The sequence below is a fragment of the Euprymna scolopes genome, chromosome 29, assembly GCF_053919585.1.
Source record: "Euprymna scolopes isolate OS-2025 chromosome 29, ASM5391958v1, whole genome shotgun sequence".
Taxonomy (NCBI): Eukaryota; Metazoa; Mollusca; class Cephalopoda; order Sepiida; family Sepiolidae; genus Euprymna; species Euprymna scolopes.
In genome coordinates, this window is record NC_136510.1 from 74211086 (window position 1) to 74229931 (window position 18846).

Sequence of the window (18846 nt, forward strand, 5' to 3'; positions counted from 1 at the left end):
GTCCTTAAGTATTTCTATTGTGAAGCGATTTATTGAAATAAAATATAAGAAGAGGACATTATTAGTCTTTATTTGCACTTTTAATAACAAAATTAAAAAAATAAAAGTTTTTATTTTATTTGAAATTTTATAAGAAATGTTTATTAAATTATAAAAATACAAGTTTTCTTTTCTAATTTAAAAAGAAGGTTTTTTCATTTGAATTTATATAATAAATATATGTTTATGAAAGTATAAAAATAAAATTATTGAAATCAAAATAAAAAAATTTCAAACATCATAAAAAAAACGTATCCAATATATAATATTCCCAAAATAGTTTAAAACGATTTCAAAAAGTGTTTTCAGTAATTCTTTAAAAAAAAAAAAAAAAAAAAAAAGGAAGTATTAAAAATGTTTTCAATAATTCTTTAAAAAAACAAAAAAAAATTCTTAACAAACTTTTCAATGATTATTAAATAAAAAAAAGAACGATTGGAAAAACATAAAAAAAAGAGTACATACACAGGGGAGATATAGACATGAGAAAAAATAGCAAAACAACTGATTTGCCTTGTTACTGCTTCCAGAAGTTAGGAAGTATGTTAGCTGATTATAACCAAAGAAATTGGTTTCTATTATTTGCCATTTTATCGAAACACAACATCAAAATAAGTATTTAAAAAAAAAAAAAACTTATATAAAGACACCATCAAGATATACTATAAAAACAAATGCATACTAACTATACACTTGATGAAAAGCTAACTAACCTAATAAAGCAATACACTAGACCCTTCAAACAAAATAAAATGATTAAGCTAATTATATATTACAGGAAATTTGTAACTCTTAACTTAATAATTAAAAATGATACTATTAATGCCATAGTGAGCCAAACAAATGTAATATATGAATTGCCTTGTCCATTCAAAGAATGTCTTAACTAATCAATGAATTCATACAATACATATATTGGCTATACAATGACAACCCTATCCAGACGTCACATATCACCTATCAGAAAATAGCGCTATTCAACACCTTATTATCACTCATAATAAAAAACTAAAGTCAGCCGAAATAAGAAATATATTAACCACTAATACTAAAATTAAGTACTGAAATAATTGCACACAGAGATAGAGATTAAAATTAATAGAAGCAATCCTAATCAAAAAAAAAAATACAGCCTAACATTAACAAAACAGTATCTAATACAAATACTAACACATTAAACATATTTAACAATCAAAAAAAAAAAATTACATACATACATTATATATACCTCATTATAACAAATAAAATATAGACTTGACTACACCTCTTCCTTATCCTTCTCTCCCTGCCAAACAACTTAGTAAAAAAAAAAAAAAAAATGAAAAATAAATACAATAAACAAATAAAATAAAAAAATATATATTTTTTAAATTACATTTTCACCCCAAACAAGGCACATTGCCATTTTGGTGTAGGGGGCTACTATCAGGGGCAACAACTACTGGGGTACTATGTAGGGATCTGGGCAGCAAGATGTCGGTTCACGTTACACTTGAACTTCTGCACGTCAGTACAATTGGGAAAGCAGGGACCTGGAATGGAATTCCAAAGTCTAGTGGTTTGGGGGAAGAAACTACTGGAATAGAAAGATCTTTTACATCTAGGGATCTCTACTGTGTGGGGGTGGAATTTAGCTGCCTGTCAGGTTTGTCGAGGGTGGTTACGTCGTGGGGGCACAAGTGTTTGCAGTTTGTCAGAGCATTCTCCACTAAAATACTTGTAGAACAGGCAGAGGGATGCAACATTTCGTCGATGGGACAGAGGCTAAAGCTTAGATGCCAGTTCAGGGCCTATCAGATTGGCGACTCTCCTTTGAACCCTGTCTAGGAGCGAGAGACTAGTAGCAGATGCACCAACCCAAATATGACAGCAATACTCCATACATGGGCGAATGGTGGCCTTATAAAGGTACAGGATACTTTCGGGCGTTAGTAGTTTTCTAGCACGGTAGAGAGAGCCTACCTTTTCTGCAGCGGCCCTGGCAATGCTTTCAATGTAATTGTTCCAACTCATGTTTCCTGTGAACGTTAGGCCAAGGAGTTTGAAAGATGTACTCTCAGATAAAGAGTCATTGGCCATTGCTATTGGTGGTAGAGAAGGTTTCTTGTAATTATTGAAGGAAACAAGTTTAGTCTTGGCGGCATTGAACATGACCATCCATTTTTGTCCCCATTCCACTACAGACTGGAGGTCATCCTCTAGTGTTTCTGCCATTTCTTTAGATATGTGTTCATTTGTTTTCCCGTTGTGCCTGTTATAGAGTGTGGTGTCATCAGCATATATACCCATCTCAGAGGCAATTTTGTCGGGGAGGTCATTTATGAATATTAGGAACAATAGAGGTCCAAGGATAGACCCTTGAGGCACTCTCGCATTTATATCATATTGTTTAGATGTACGACCATCGAGGACAACCTGGATTTTTCTCTTATCTAAGAAGGATTTAATTATGTTAAGTATTCGTCCAGTGATACCATATGATCTAATTTTCCTGAGGAGACCCTCATGCCATACCCTGTCAAAAGCCTTAAATATATCTAGAGCTACCACTCTGCCCTCCCCCGCTTTGTCCAGTGAATGGTATATACGTTCAGAGATTACAGTTAAGATGTCTGCTGTGGAATGGGCTTGTTTAAATCCATATTGTTGGTCAGTCAGAAGTTTAGCATCTGTAAGGTGATGGACTAGAGCATGGTTAATTAAGGTCTCAAATATTTTGGCAAAAATGGGAGGAGGCTAATGGGACAATAATTTAATGGGTCAGTTCTTTTGCCAGAATTCTTGAATACTGGTACCACAGAAGCAGTTTTCCAACAGCTTGGAAAGCAAGATTCATGAAGGCATTTGTTGTAGAGTTTGGAGAGAACTGGAGCTACTTCGGCTGAGCACTTTTTTAATAGCACAGCTGGGATGAGATCGGGTCCACATGCTTTTGAAGTGTCAAGGTTTTTTATGATAGCATGCACATAATTATTTTTATAAAAACAACCGAACAAAGCAACAACAAAATACTACTCCTGATGATGATTACGGATCAAAAACGCTCAAGAAAAAATGTCTGACACAAAATTATTTGGTTCCATAATGCATAATTTACTAACCAATACCAAAAAAGTTGCATGTCAAATGGAGAAAATTGCCAGAAATTTTTTTAAATATGCTGTATTTAACTAGACATGTTTACATAACAATTTGCTGCTTAAATTCACACACATAAAGATTAAAGAAAAAATATCTCAAAACTTGAGTTAAAAAAAAGTAAATGATAATAAATTGCAAAGTTAAATTCAGTAAATATTTAAAAGACACAAAAATATTAATATTTATCATATAAAAAATATAAGAAAAAATTATAAAAAATAAAAAAATTAAAGAACGTATAAAAAATAATATTTATTGAAAAAAAATATATTTTAGTCTGTGTGTATATACATATATATTTGATAGAGTTGGAAAGTAGGATAGGAGGAAGAAAACAAATTTAGTAAGGTAGAAAAGGTCCAGAAAGAAAGATGAGGGAAGATACAGTGGGATGAGACTGATCGTCTTGCCCCAGAGAGTCCAACAGAATTTAGTGCTGTGATTGGAACTAGAGTTAAAACAAATTATTAGAAAATTGTTGAAGGGATTGATAATAAATGGTTATAACATCCTTACTGTTTTGGTCTTGTTTTGCGGGTATATTCTTTATTTCTTTCAGACAAAAAACCCGTATTACTTCTGCCTGTGGACAGACCACCGGTACTACACGTGCTCCCTCCAGCAACTGAAATTATAAAATTATGTTTTTAAATTAACATTGAGATAATTTACATCTCAATTTTATTACCATATCAATAAAAAAATTAATATTTCTCCAATTTTGGGTTTAAGCTTAATCTATTCTTAATAGGATAAACTTGTTTCAGTTTATCCATTCTTGAGTCTTAGAGTCATCATCATATTTGATTTTCCAGTTTCTAAATTCTCAATTCTTATTTAATGGAATGTTGCATTCATCATATTCAGTTTAACCTTTTTTTTTTTATAGATGCTGGCATGTGTCGCATGGCTTTTAGAAATTGACTTTGAAACTAACCTATCCCTGGCCAGATTTTTTATTTCTCAAGAATCGATTCTCATCACTGCCTCCCATGTTTGCTTTGGCCTTTTCCTGCCAACTGACTCTGCTACCTTAACTGTTCTACATCTACTAACCCTCACTTTCATCCAGTCTTTTAACATGGTCAAACCAACACAGTCTCTTGTTCTACACACATCTCCCTATACTGTCTAGATACAGAGTTGAACGATAAAGTTGTTGCCCTAAAGAAAACAACACTACAGCTTTATTTTAAAACTTTTATTGAAAAAAATCAATTCAGGTAACGTGATTATTTGTAGAGCTGACATCTATTCAATGTAGCCACCTTCAGCCTCAATCACCGCCTCGAAAGGGAGCATGTCTTTTTCACAAGCACTGGCAGGAGCTAGGAAAATACTCGGCGGATCGCGGCGATCAGGCTGGCTTTAGTGTTGTGGGAGGTCATGTTGATGATGTTCTCGAAATATGACCAAACAAAGTAGTCCAACAGGTTCAGGTCGGGGGAGGCGGAGGGGCCCGTGAGAGAAGGGTACAAAATTATAGTACTCCTGAAGTCAAGCCTGGGTCTCTTTGGACCTCAAGTCCTGCTGCCACACGTAGGGTCTGCCAGTGGCTATCTGATTGTACCAAGAGATCACCGCACTCTTCAGCATATCCAAGTACACATTGATATTGACTTTCAAGCTGACTTCGAAGATGTGAGGTGGCATGATGTGGCGCTCATTTGAAACCACACCAAAAACCATAACTGTGGCTGGAAACTTTGTTTTCATCACCCTGGGTATGTCCCTATTATTTGTGGCAATCCTGTGATGCATTTTGAGGGTGCTGGCAGTGGTCTTGTTGTCATAGAGTAGATCAGTAGAGAGCAAGAATTATACAGCGGGACGTCTCCGAACATTGTCGCTTTTAGACATAAAGAAGACTTCTATCGCTCTTGGAATTTGTACACAACAGGCCAACAAAAAAAGAAAGCTGGTTTTCATCAAACAGAAATGGAATCATGTCGTCTTTTCTAGAACAACAATTTTATTGTTACATTCTGTATAATCTTCATCTGAAATCAGGATTGACCCTATCTTTAAGACTCACATTACATATCCATCGCATCATTCTTATAGCATTTCTCTCCATGCAACACATATCCTTTACTATCAGTGGCTCATTTTTACATAATACATCATCACACATTGTACACATATTTGATATATTCTGCCTTTGGTTGGCAGTGGGAACTCTCTGCTGGTTAGTAATGACATAAATTACCTGACCATACTCCTTCCATGCTGAACTCTTGAAATCAAACTAGCATCAGATCTTCCTGTACTCTGACAGTATCATCCAGGTAAAACCTTTGGACAACCTCAATAGCCCTTTAAAAATTAACTACTAAATTAAACCTATCTCAAGCCATATATTTATTTATCTCTCTTTTTCTCAAATCCTTCCTTATAATTCCTCACATGTTTTTCTTAGCCTTTTCTTACCAACTGATCTTATTACCTTAGCTGTTCCACATCTACTAACTGTCCTGGATATGACCTTAAACTATATCCAGTGGTGAGGCCCCAGCTTGCAGGCTTTTGGGAGTGTGGAGCCACCCTTTAATTGCCATTGCTCCCAGGTCCACTCTGACCCGGAGTGGTAGTACCTGTTAGGGTCCCAACTATGGGTTAAATAGAATCTGACTTGAAAACAACAAATATATTCTATTAAAAAATTTTTCTTCAAAATTTTTGGATTCGGCATTAAATAACCCGAAAAGGGTTGATATGCCGTAAAACAAAATCAACCAACCAACCAACCACATCTACTAACCCAATGTGACTATACCATCAATAATTAGGATAATATGTAACTCTACTATAATGCATTCTTTCAATGTGAATAAACCAACAAAGTGTCTTGTTTTACTCCATCTCTTTATACTGTCCAAATTTAATCCTCCTCGCAAGTCATCAGAACTAAGTCTGCCTTTAAGAGTTGCATTACAAATTTATTGTATCCTTCTCATAACATATATCCTATGGATAAATAAATAATGAACAAACTGGCAATTAAATAGAAATAAAAGGAAAAGAGTGAAAAAAAATAAAATAGAAAAAAAGGAAAGAAAGAAAAGAGCTTTGTACCTTGCTTCCTTCTGGGTGCATCCGTGTTAGAATTACTTTGAGACAAATCTGTGTTGAGTGAATGGTTACTCCGTGCAGATGTTGAACGTTTCTACAGAAAAAATACAAAGAAATTTCTTTTTTTAATTGGTTCTTGTCCAGAATTCCCATATATTAAAAAAAAAAAAAAGAAAAAGAAAAATCTGTGTGATATATGCACCCATGTCGAAATGAAACATTCACAACAAAAACTTATTTAGTTGCAATTAATACAAAAATGGAAATGACTCAATTAATTCGTACAACTTTTTATATACTCCCTAAATTATTTTTTATTTGATTTCCCCCACCACGGCGGAAAGAACTGGCTTTCAGCCAAACTTAAGTGCGTGATTTCATTTCTTCTGCGTGAACTCATTCACTTTCTGCATGTCAACTTTTTAATCGTTAAATTAGAACACTTTTCACTTCCTGTCCTGTCGTGACCGAGCGGTAAGATGTCAGGGTTTTTTTTCACTTTCTTTTCCACCTTCGCGTCAAGGCTTCGGGTTTGAGCCTACCTGCCTATTACAACCAACTTTTTTCTTTTTCTCAACACACACCTACAAACACCCAGGCAACACCTGGCACCCATGCTAGTCTATAATATAAATCTCACCTATCTGTTTAAATGTATTTATGTATGTATGTCTGCCTAAAACTTTTGACAGAGGCAATGGATTTTCATGAGATAAGTATCATTTTGAAGCTCAACTCTTCAGACGACAAATATCGAAAAATTGTCCAAAAACATTAATCTCTTCAGCCTCAACTGGGCACTTTTCTACAGGGAGGGGTTGCTTTTTTTTGACAATATTTTCGAAAGTCATCCCCTCTTTTCAATTGACTAGCCTTAATTTAAATCTTCACCACTTCTGGTTTGGTGATGGGTGCAACGACAAAGACGTCATTTTTTTTTTTTTTAATGTTTTTTCCTCCTTCACGGTACAGTTCCGAGCCTACCTGCCTTCTACCACTTTTTTGCTCAACACACACCTCCAAACATCCGGGCACTCAGGCTAGTTCAATAATAAGAGTCATTGTCAAGATACACCTGAAGAAGGTAGGAGATTACATCAGCTGAAACATTGTGAAAATAACACTCAAGTAGGAACAGTAGTCTGAATAATCCAAATATAAAATATGGTCAATAACAAATAACATTTTTAATGACTTACTGATCTCCTTTCTGCATCCGTAGCATTTTTTAGTTGCTTTGCCACAGTCGGGCGCCGTGGAGGTGAGATTAGATGGATGTGCGAACCAGAAAGAGAAAGGTCAGTGTTCTCAGAATTCATACTTTTTCGTCCAGACATCTTGGCAAAAATACTGAAAAATAAATAAATAAAATACGATAAAAAATACATATAACAATATTTTTGAAAAGTCAAAAGATTAAGTTGGACAAATAAATACATTATTGTAGCAATGTTTAGATGACAGTCTGTGAAAATAGCATTAAAAACGGTATTTTCCACATAAGGTTGAAATGAAACAGAGGGATGGAAAATTCCATAAGTGAAGCATTTAGAATTACAACTGTAATGTGTCAGGAAATTTGGCCAGAAAGAAAGTCACCAAATAAATATCACAAATAAGCTGAGAAGACCCCCCCCCCCACAAACTGATTAGCTAATCCCTCCCTAGAGGATGGGTTTGGGGTATTACACAAATACATAGCATTTTCATTTTCTATGTGTTTTTACAAGAAAATAAAAGGAGGCTAAAGATGGCTGAGAGTTGTTAATGTTTATTTTTGAGGAGAAATATTTAACACACGAGATAGACTATCATTCTCTGAACTAATTAATTAACTCTCTTATTAACAATAACTAGGTGGACACAGCAAATAGAGAACTTGGAGGGGGGTATTTCGCTTTTAGTGATGGTTAAAGTTGTCCTTTCAGCTGTTACAGCATTATTGTCCGATTTGTCTCATGCACATTCCATCATCAGAATGATCTCAAATTCATTTTCCTGCCAACCTCGATATCTGTGATATCCCTGATTTCTTTGTTTTGGACCTCTTTACCCTCACATAACATCTCTTCCAATCTGTTTCATAGGAATTCGATTATTTCACAAACTTTGTGTCACTTTGACCTGTACTTAGTTCAACCCTTGTTACAATTAACACTAGCTGATGTACTTGCTATCCGACATAAAGCCATCATAACATGTATAATCTAAAGAACAATAAACCCTAAAAAGATTCTTGAACCCCATATGATTTTATGCTGTCTGTACAACCACTGCTATTAATCAACATGCATTCTGGCAGAACAAAAATGAAAAAGAAGAGAAAAGAGAATGACCTATGACTAGGTGTCATGAAACAACAGGATTAAAGCTGTCTACATGATGAGGCATGTTTGGATAATTTACTGACATCAAAGAACTGGACCACTGTGGTGCTACATAATCATCATTGGTTTAATATCCTTTTTACAAGTGTTGGGTGACTTATTAGCGATTGACTTTAAAACTAACTTATCTCTTCCCAGGTCTTCATTTATCCTTCTTTTTCTCAAATCCATCCTTATCACTTCACCTCACATTTTCCTTGCCAACTCTACTACCTCAATTGTTCTACATCTACTACACCAAGCACTGTCATCCTTTCTTTCAATGTGGCTCCTGTTCTGTACACATCTCTCTATACTGTCCAAATTTTATCTTCTTCTGAGGCCATAAGAACTAAGCCTGTCTTTAAAACTTGCATTACACCTCCATCATATCATTTTCACAGCATTTTTCTCCATGCAACACATGTCCACAACCCTCACTAGCCAGGTTGGTTGGTTGTTTTACGGCATATCAACCTTTTTCAGGTTATTTAATGCTGAATCTAGTTATTTTGAGGAACGATTTTTAATGGAGTATATTTGTTTTTTAAGTCGGATTCTATTTAACCCATAGTTGGGACCCTAACAGGTACTACCACTCCGGGTCAAATTGGACCTGGGAGCAATGGCAATTAAAGGGTGGCTCCACACTCCCCAAGACCCGCAAGCTGGGGCCTCACCATCGGATATAGTTTTAGGTCATATCCAGGACCTCACTGGCCAGGATTCATGTCCATACATAATCACACTTTATATACATACCTGATAAACTTTTCCCTTGGTTAGCCGTGGTAATGCTCTGCTGGTTGGTAATAGCAGAGAATGTTTTTGTGTGGTCCAAATTGAAAGGTTTTTGTTGATTTATTATTAAAAGAAAAATCTAGTTTGATCACTAATGCCTAATCTATATAATATTCTGCTTGTTCCTGCTTTTCTTAGTCTGTACATTACACTTTGAAAAAGGCCAAATACAATTTTTGAAGGCCAAATGGCTTTTAAAAAAGGCTAAATTTGGCTTTAAAAAGGCCAATCTGGAAACTATAGACAAGACTATGAGAATGATCTCCTGTTGATGTAGCTTTTTTTTTTTTTTTGAATATTATTATAATAATAATAATATATGATCATTGTTGTAATGGGGTTAGAAAGAAACTCATAGTAATTTCAGTATGCAGTGGTTCTTCACCAAAGAAAGAAGTCAGCGAAACGTTACATAAAAAAGGAAACATTCAAAAGAAACAGGGCAAAAAAAAGAAAAAAAAGAAAGGAGAACATTATCTCCCAAGTGCTGGACTAAAGGAGTAAAAGATTGTCTCTTACAATGTGATTTTATTATTTGTATTGAACAATGTAACACAATATCACTTTCTGAGTATTAGCACTTATTAATTTTATCTCATTTGAGTCAGTTCTATATTTAAAGTACTATGGACATTATTTTCATAGAAATGTTAATAAGCTCATATTTATTGTGTTATTGGTTTATCTGTCCAAAAAAAAAAAAAAAACTAATTTTTTTGCGCTATCCTAAAAAATATCAGCTTTATGAAAACATATTCGTTGATTAAATATATTTCTCATTCTGTGGAATTTCCACAGGTCCTGCTAGTCTATATAATTATATTAAGAATACTCAATGTGTTAGCTGTTGAAATGAATCTTATATAAACAGTTAAAGTTGTTTATATTACTTGTATTGATCGGACAATTGTTCTCATCTTGAGTATTATTTGTGAAATGTTTTAGTTGGATTATCCTTCGGCCATCTTCAGGCATGTTAGTTGTTATTTGGAAACAAAAGAAAAAGTTACTGGCTCCATAGATATTTTCGTATTTTGTGAGTTAATATCTATTTATGGTTTTAGTTTCGAATTTGTGAAAAAGAAAAAAAAAAAATTGGTTGACAAAGGGGAGGCAATTGTAATAAAAAATCAAGAGGGGATTATCTCCCTTTCCAAATTTCCATGGCCAAATTTTTAAGGGTGTACAATATTTGTTTTTTCTATAATTAGAGGCCCCCAAATGCTATTAAAATCTAAGATTGGTCTGCTTAGTAATTTTTCTTTTTTTAGCATATGTACTACCTCCTTGAGTCGCCTGACCCCCCACCTTGCATCCCTGTCAATTATTTTGACCTCGTCCCATAAAGAGAAGTGTGTTCCTTTTTCTTTCTATTTGTGATCAGCCAAAGTTAAACTTGTGTTTCTGTATCATTTGCACATGTTTATTTTCTTCTTTTTAAACAAAGTGATGCATTTAAAAGAATAAAATAAAATGGTGAATTTACTTACAATACTTAGTATTTGTTTGAGATTTCTTTCAAAGTGTGGCAGCAGAAATGACCTTGAAAACAAAAAAAGAAAGAAAAAAGTTTATAAAATAATTTACTCCTTGCTTTTTTAAAAATTTTCTTATCATAAATCATAGGGATGGAGTATCCTACCAGATGCCAAACATTCACCTGCTTTCTCATACATTTCAATTGAGAGATCTTGTTAAGATTATAACTGTCCCTTTAAGTGTAATTGTTTGAATCTCTTCTGTACTTGCTTCACTGGGCATATTTGCCAGGTAGTTTTTGAAATTCCAATTGCTCCTATAATTATTGAAATGATAGAGATCTTCCTAAGATTTCATTTTCTTTTCATGTTGTTACATAAGATGTTGGTACTTCATAATCTTTTTTTTTTACTTGGAATTCACCACTTATCAAATCCCAGAGGCCACTCAGGGAGAAGAGTTATTGCATGTACAGTAATCAATGGGATAATATCGTAGTAATCGTTAGTAATGGAGATTTGATAAAGTGTCTTACTTAAGGGGGCGGTTTATCAGGAATTTGTTTATGTTCGACTTGAAGACATCCAAGTTGTAGTCAGGTGGGAAACAGGCAAACGGAAGAGAGTTCCACAGGCGTGCACTTCTAAGAAAGAAGCTTTGTTCATGGAATCTACGTTTTGATTTAGACACAGATAGAGACTGGGGAAAATTATTGACAGTGGTTTCAGCTAGATGGGTGTTTTTCGTGAAAGATTGGTGAGGGGGGGACCAGAGATTGAAGCTCAGACGAGCACTTGCCATGGAAATAACGATAACACAAAGACAGGCTCGCAACATCTCTTCTGTGGGAGAGAGGTTGCAGGGAAGAGAAAAGGGCATCCCCTACTAAGCTACGAAGTCTATTTTGTACCCTGTTAAGGCAGGATAGGCTGTTTTTAGCAGCTCCTGCCCAGATGTGGCAGTGATACTCCATCCTTGGACGTACTTGGCTTTTATTTAGATAGAGAATTGCATCAGCAGTGAGATATCTACTGGAGCAGTAGAAGGATCCTACCATTTTTCCAGTGACCTTAGCAACAGATTTGATGTACATGTTCCATTTCAGATCAGAAGTAAAAGTCAATCCCAGAAGCTTGTCAAAACATGGAGCCTCCCCAAGACGAGAGCCATCCATTTCAATTGATGCCAGATGGGGATCAGAGCATTGATGATGTAAAGATAGAAGCTTGGTTTTAGATGCATCAAAAGTAACCAGCCACTTTTTCCCCTCTCATCTGTTTAACTGTGGCCTTCATAATTTATTAAGAAGACCAAGGAACTAAAGTCATGTAACCTGCTGACATCAGTGAATTTGGTCTATTGAATCTGGTCAGGAGTCCCAAGAAACAACCAGAAGCATATAATAATCTAATAACAAAACCGAAAAAGGATTTAGCAGAAAAGCCATGAAACAACAAAACAAAAAAAAAAAAAAAAAAAAAAAAAGAGTAAAAAAATTCAAATATATAACAAATGGATGTTACCAAAAGCAAGATAAGTTACTCTTCTACCTACCTAGATAAGTTTTCTGTGTCTTAATGGAATCTAAGCTTTTATTCAGTTCGCAAAAGGTAAACAAGCAATCAAGATGGCTGACGAAAACACTGTCTTCGGAGTGTCAAACATGGTTCAAAAGTTGAAAAAATAAACAAAATACTGAAAGAAATCAACCCAATAAGTGTCAGGAAGTGTAGCAGTAACACTTATTGGGTGGTTTTCTATCAGTATTTTGTTTATTTTTTCGAATTTTGAACTATTCTTTATGTTGCAAAGACAGTATATTTTTGTCAGCCATTACATTTGAATATATGCAATTAAAAGAGAGAATTTCTTGTCACGTGAATATAACAAAGTAAGTTTTTTTAAAATTTAATATTAGTAAAATTTGAAATTTCATAATGATATTTAAAAACAAAAGTACCATTGCGTATGTCGAATAAATCATTAAATGTATTTCTATTATAATTATTAGAGATTATTATGTATTATGTTTTCTTTAACTGTATGTTAAAAATAAATAAAGAGCCACAAAACAGTAAAAAAAATGTTTTTTTAAAATGACATTATTAGTAAAAATAAAATCAGAAAAAGAAAAATTCAAACTGTGAATTAAATTCTACAATAAATTTTTGTAATTTTTTAATATTTAATATTGTAATATTTCTGCATTAGTAACTTTGTTTATATTAACATAATTTGTTTGAATTTAATTTGTTTTTATTTTTGTTAACTTATCATTGGTTGCTTTGTTTGGATTTTTTAAAAAATATTGTTATTCATTTTGATTAAAAACAATACTTATTGTTGTTCGTTTTTATTAAAAAAAAAAATTATCTTTTGATTTTAAGTTGATTATTTATTGCCTAAATTCATATTCCATATTTTGTAACATTTGATTGTCTTCTGCTTCAAACATACATAATTTTACATGCATAATTTTTTTTTATTTATCTATTAAATAAATATCAAACGTGTGTTTGTGAGTGTGTGTGTGTGTCCACTAAAAACATCCACATCATTATGGCATGGACTTGTTACCATTAGAAAGAGCAATCTCTTGGGCACATAATATCGAAAAATTGGAAAAAAATTGTCAATTATTTTGTGTAGAAATGTTGTTTTGTTGGGGGGGGGACAGGTAAAAATCTTCCTTCTGACGCTGTTTGCAAACTGCGCATGCGTGAACGATCGTTTTGTTGTTTCGTTTTAAAAAGCTAAATTAGCAGCATCATGACATTTGTGTCATCGTAATCTGGCAGATAATGTGCTTGCGTATGGTCTTATCTTTTGCGAGTTCGCGTTAGGCACACGTCATTTTATTTTTTTAATAACATAAGTTTTTTCTATCCTATCTTAACACGATAAGTATAAAAACATATATATATATATACCTACATTATATATATATGTATATTAGACATGACAAAAGAATAGACACCCATAGAAACAGTTTATTTCAATAAACATATAATTTATGGAACAAAATCAAAAATAAATAGTCAAAAATGTAATAACTAATACTTGATTGACATTCCCTTTGCTGTTTTTAATACTGGAACCCTTCTAGGAATGGCATTGATCAGTTGACGAATATCATCTTGAGGAATTTCTTGCCATGTCTGACGTAATAATGCTAAAAGTTCAGGCTAAGAAGATGACTTCATTTTCTTTTTGTGAAGGTTCCGGTCTAATATGCCTCAAAGATTTTCAATTGAGTCCATATCCGGGGACTGACTTGGCCATGGAAGATTATTAATCCCATTTTGGTTAAACCCATATTATGTCGCCTTAGCAGAGTGACAAGGAGCTCCGCTCCATCTTCCATAAATAAGGAGTTAACTTGGTTCATTTTATCACTTGAGAATATTGGTGGGAGTCCTTCATGTGATATTGAAACATATTTAGTAGAATTTGGTGTTTCCTTCACATTCCACCAGGTCTGAGCAACCATCACTCCAAATTGCACCCCACATCATAACCAAGAAACCTCCCATGTTTCAGCATTGGCTGCAGTCTTTAAGTCAAACTCTTGCTGAGGGAATGTCTATACTCAAACCTTTCAATGTCAGGAAATAATGCAAATCGTGACTCATCAAAGAAAACTACATTTGTCCAAAAGGTCATAGGTCTTTCCCCCATCTCACGAACCCAATCTTTTCTACGTTTGATATTGGCAGGATGAAGAAAAGGTTTCCTTCTTGCAGCTCTACTATAGTAGGCCAGCTTGTGAGGATATCTGACAGCTGTTCTGAGACTGTCACCAGCTTGTGTTGCAATGTCGGAGGTTTTGCATCGGCGATCCTCTTCAACATTTTTTTTTCACAAGATGCAGGGTTCTTTCAGAGGACCCAGGGCGACCTGAATGAGGTTTTATGCACTCTTTGTCCTCTCTTGTATGATCACTTTATTATGAATTGTATGATCACTTTATTAACAGTAGAAATGGGTATTGAATGATTTTCTGCGATTTTGCGTTGACTAAGACCACCTTCATGTTTGGTTTGTGGTATACTTCAAGGAGATACTCTAAATTATTTCAGTACTATTCTTATCTGTAAATAAATAAGCATATATAATCTTAGGAAAATATTTATCTTAGTGTCTATTCTTTCCTGTTATGTCTGCACACACACACATTCAAGCACGTCTGATTGAACAAAGCAGAGTTATTGTTTTTTCCAATTTTTCTGGATATCTTTTTGATTCGCCGAACGGCCTTTTTTTTTTTTTTTTTTTTAGCTAGCATGTTGTATAAAATGGTGGCCAAAAGTTGTTGTTCAGCCATAATCTACTCAAGCGCTTTCTATTGGTGCATCCAATTATCATTAGGAGCGATTGTTATTTTTTCCTTTTCCTTTGAGGCTTGGTGTATTTTGTTTTTTTGAGGTTTTTTATTGGTTATAAATGTGGGTGCTGGATGGTTAAGGGCAATTTATTTTTATTTTTAATTTCGATTTTCTTATTTTAAAGTTTATTTATTTAGTTTCTTGTTATTTATTAAATACTGTTAGTATATTTGTCCCAGTGTTAAATGAGATCCGGTTAAAAAATAATTCGTCCCTAACCATCCTGCACCCACCTTTATAACCAATAAAAAAACATATATAAATACACCAAGCCTCAAAGGGAAAGAAAGAGAAAAAGATAACAACAATCACTCCTGATGAATATCGGATGCACCGATAGAAAGCGCTTGAGTAGAATATACCTGAACAATAATTTTTCGGCGCCATTTTATACAACATGCCAGCTGAAATAAAAAAGATCATTCGGCGAATAGAAAAGATATCCAGAAAAATTAGAAAAAAGAATAACTGTCATGTTCAATCAGACGTGCTTGAATAATGACTGGTTGCCAAAATATACAAATAAATAAATATATATATATATATATATATATATATATATATATATATATATATATATATATATATATATATATATATATACACACATTAACCTTATTATAAGATGGATAATATTATTGGAATACGTGTATAATTAAAACTTATTTTTAGTGTCTGTCAGCTAACTACTTTCACTTTTTTTTTTTTCGAATGAGTCATCAAAGCCAAAAAATACCAAAAGAAAGAAAAGGGCTGACAGTTCAGTGATGATGAATACAATGACAGGATTAAAAATATCCACATAACACTAAACTCAAAACAACAGGCAACCTAGAAAACAGCAAGTCTTCCTTCTTTGTCAGAAACATCACTCATGAAGGACTAAAGGGCATAATGGGGATGGGGTAGTAAAAGTTATGAGGCTGCCAAAAGAAAGCATAAGGTCTACTTTGCTTAGTTACCAAAATGGCTGACAAGGGCTACTATGGTGTCACTAAAGTAATTTTGCAACTTTTAAACCGAGTAATAAAAATTAATGTAGGACTTGGATTAAAGTTAACAAAAGTCAAGTATTATGTCTCCTAAACCAAAATAAATCATTGTTACTCGAGGTTGCGTTTACAACAGCTACGTCCGTAGTTACATGCGCATGAATGCTGGCCTCCCACTAATTCAGCCTTTCGATCTGAAAACGCGGAAGAATGACAGAACTACGGTTCAGTAGATTTGTGGTGTTTGTCTTAATAATAGAGTAAATTCTGACTTGTTCCTATTGAGGTTCAAGTTGCAACCGCCTCCAGACATTTTGAGCAAAGCTCAGGCTGAATAAATAGAATTATAGTATGAATTCCTTTATTTACACAAACATTATTGGCTACATATATGCATACATGTTTCAGTTGCGATCGTGTTCGAAATCCAGGCCATTATATCAACTTAAGACGGATACAAAAACAATTTTGCCATTTTTTTGTTTTTGTTTTTGGAGGGAGAGGGAAGTGGGGAAATCGTAGAGGGGTAAATCGTTTATACACTCTCATTGCCTTATTTATTAATCTGTTCTACTCCAATTAGCACATACATACACATTTAGACCTTTTCCTTTTCTCTTAACCCCATATTCCCGGTTAATTACTTTTGATCTATCTGCTATGTAACCAATTATGCTTACATAAATTAAAAAAAAAAACATATCCAGCTCTACTCGTTATTGAGCACTCTTTTATAAACACTGGAGTTTCATCGGATTAACATCTAAGGAACAACAACAATCCAATTACTATATGCTGGATAAATAGATGTATAAACCTCTCAACTGAGGAAAACTTTGAGTCACATTCCTTAGCATTTTGGTTAGAAGCAAAGTGTAGTATCTGTCAATGAGGTATCGATCCTGGGTATCCTCTGCTGCTAAATATATTCTACAGAATTTATAACATTGGGGCCAGTATAGAACAAGGTGAAACAAATTGTGTTCCTAATGATCTTGGCTGTAGCGCAAATGGTAGTGTGGACGCCACATTTAAAGAGTTGAATCTTTTGCTTATGAGGATCTACAAGCACCAGCTGAAGGTCAATATCAGATGTGATAGAAAAAAATTATATTCCTTGGTTTTTTAATGAAAAAACGGTGGATACAAGTATGAGTATATGTTCCTAGCTTGTGCATACACACATTGTTTCTGGTCCTGTTGGACCCCAGCACTTTGAGTAAATTTAGCCTCTTATTTAGTCAAGTGAACAAGTTAACCTCTCACTCCCCCCCATGGTAATAGACCCCCCCCCACCTCTAAAAAAAAATGCCCACTCCTCACTTTCAATTTTTTATCCTCTGAATCTCCCAAGCTGCATTTATTTTGGAAGGACACTACTCACTCTCCAAACTAGCCCCTGTTTTCTTTTTTCCTCCCATTTAGATACCAGTCCCATTTAGAGATAGACCTGCTTGGTTTCGGACCTGAATAAAGTGGTAAACAGTGGGCAGTCTATTATTTAGAAAGGGTTGGGAGGGTCTTACTGACTAAATTTTTTGTTTTTTGTTTTTTCGCTGTTTTGTTCACAAGATTATTGGATATAAATACTTTCAATCTTTTTAATGCATGAGTATCTGTGAAGAATTTTAATGTCAGTTTCCGTATGCTAAATGCTTCAAAATTTCTTTCAAATCGTAAGATGTTATGAAATAATCAATTCTTGTTTCAGTGTAAAAAAAATCTTAAAATACCCGACATGTTTCTGAATAAACCAAATGTATTCTGGTCGATTTAACTTAAATCGACCAGAATACATAATTTAATATTTAAAGCATTTTTATGAGATTCTTTTTTCTGTTTTACACTATTTCATTAAAAAGAACTGCTTTGCCAACCTAATAGGTCCTGCACTATCAGCTAGGTTTCAACCCGTGTCCAATCAACAAAATGTTGCATCCCTCTGCTTGTTTTACAAGTATTTTAATGGTAAGTGCTCTGACAAACTACAAGCCCTTGGTATGCCCTCCACATAAATAACCCTGACAAACCAGACAAGCAGCGAAATCCCACCCCTATCAAAAAGAGATCCCCAGACACCAGAAAGCCTTCTACTGTAATAGTTTCTTTCCCAGGACTGCTAGACTTTGGAATTCCCTTCTGAGTTCCTGCTTTCCTGACTGTACCAACATGCAGAAGTTAAAGTGTAATGTAAACAGACATCTTGCTGCTCAACTCCCTACATAGTATCTCTGCAAATTATGTCCCAGATAGTATCCCCCTACATCAAAGTGACACTGTATCTTGTTGGGATTGAAAATGCAATAAAAAAAAGATTTTCAAGTAGTAAATATTATATAATAATTCAATGTGTAATTATCAAAATTGCATCGATGCAAGAATTGCAGACAGATACAAATTTTTCTCATAATTTCTCTCATATAGCAATAATTTTTCAAATTTGTATTGATACCAGATTCTCAAGATCTTATATTTACTACCTCCCTTCATTGAATTCTAACAGCTCCCCAACTTCATTCACAAAGAAAACTTTATATATATATGGATATTTATGAACAACAAAATTTCGCA

General features: G+C 34.0%; 1 protein-coding gene across 2 annotated transcripts in view; it reads right to left on the reverse strand.

Annotated features, from left to right (window-relative positions):
* LOC145252721 (uncharacterized) overlaps nt 1-18846 on the reverse strand; it is a 148386-nt gene that overhangs the window by 86660 nt on the left and 42880 nt on the right. For both annotated transcript variants that reach the window (XM_080112563.1, XM_080112564.1), the window contains exons 2-5: nt 10910-10961; nt 7452-7602; nt 6256-6346; nt 3697-3805 (exon numbers count right to left, since the gene is read on the reverse strand). In XM_080112563.1, coding sequence (XP_079968689.1) covers nt 3697-3805; nt 6256-6346; nt 7452-7589 — 338 coding nt within the window. In that variant the 5' untranslated portion in view covers nt 7590-7602; nt 10910-10961. The remainder of the gene's footprint in view (nt 1-3696; nt 3806-6255; nt 6347-7451; nt 7603-10909; nt 10962-18846) is intronic.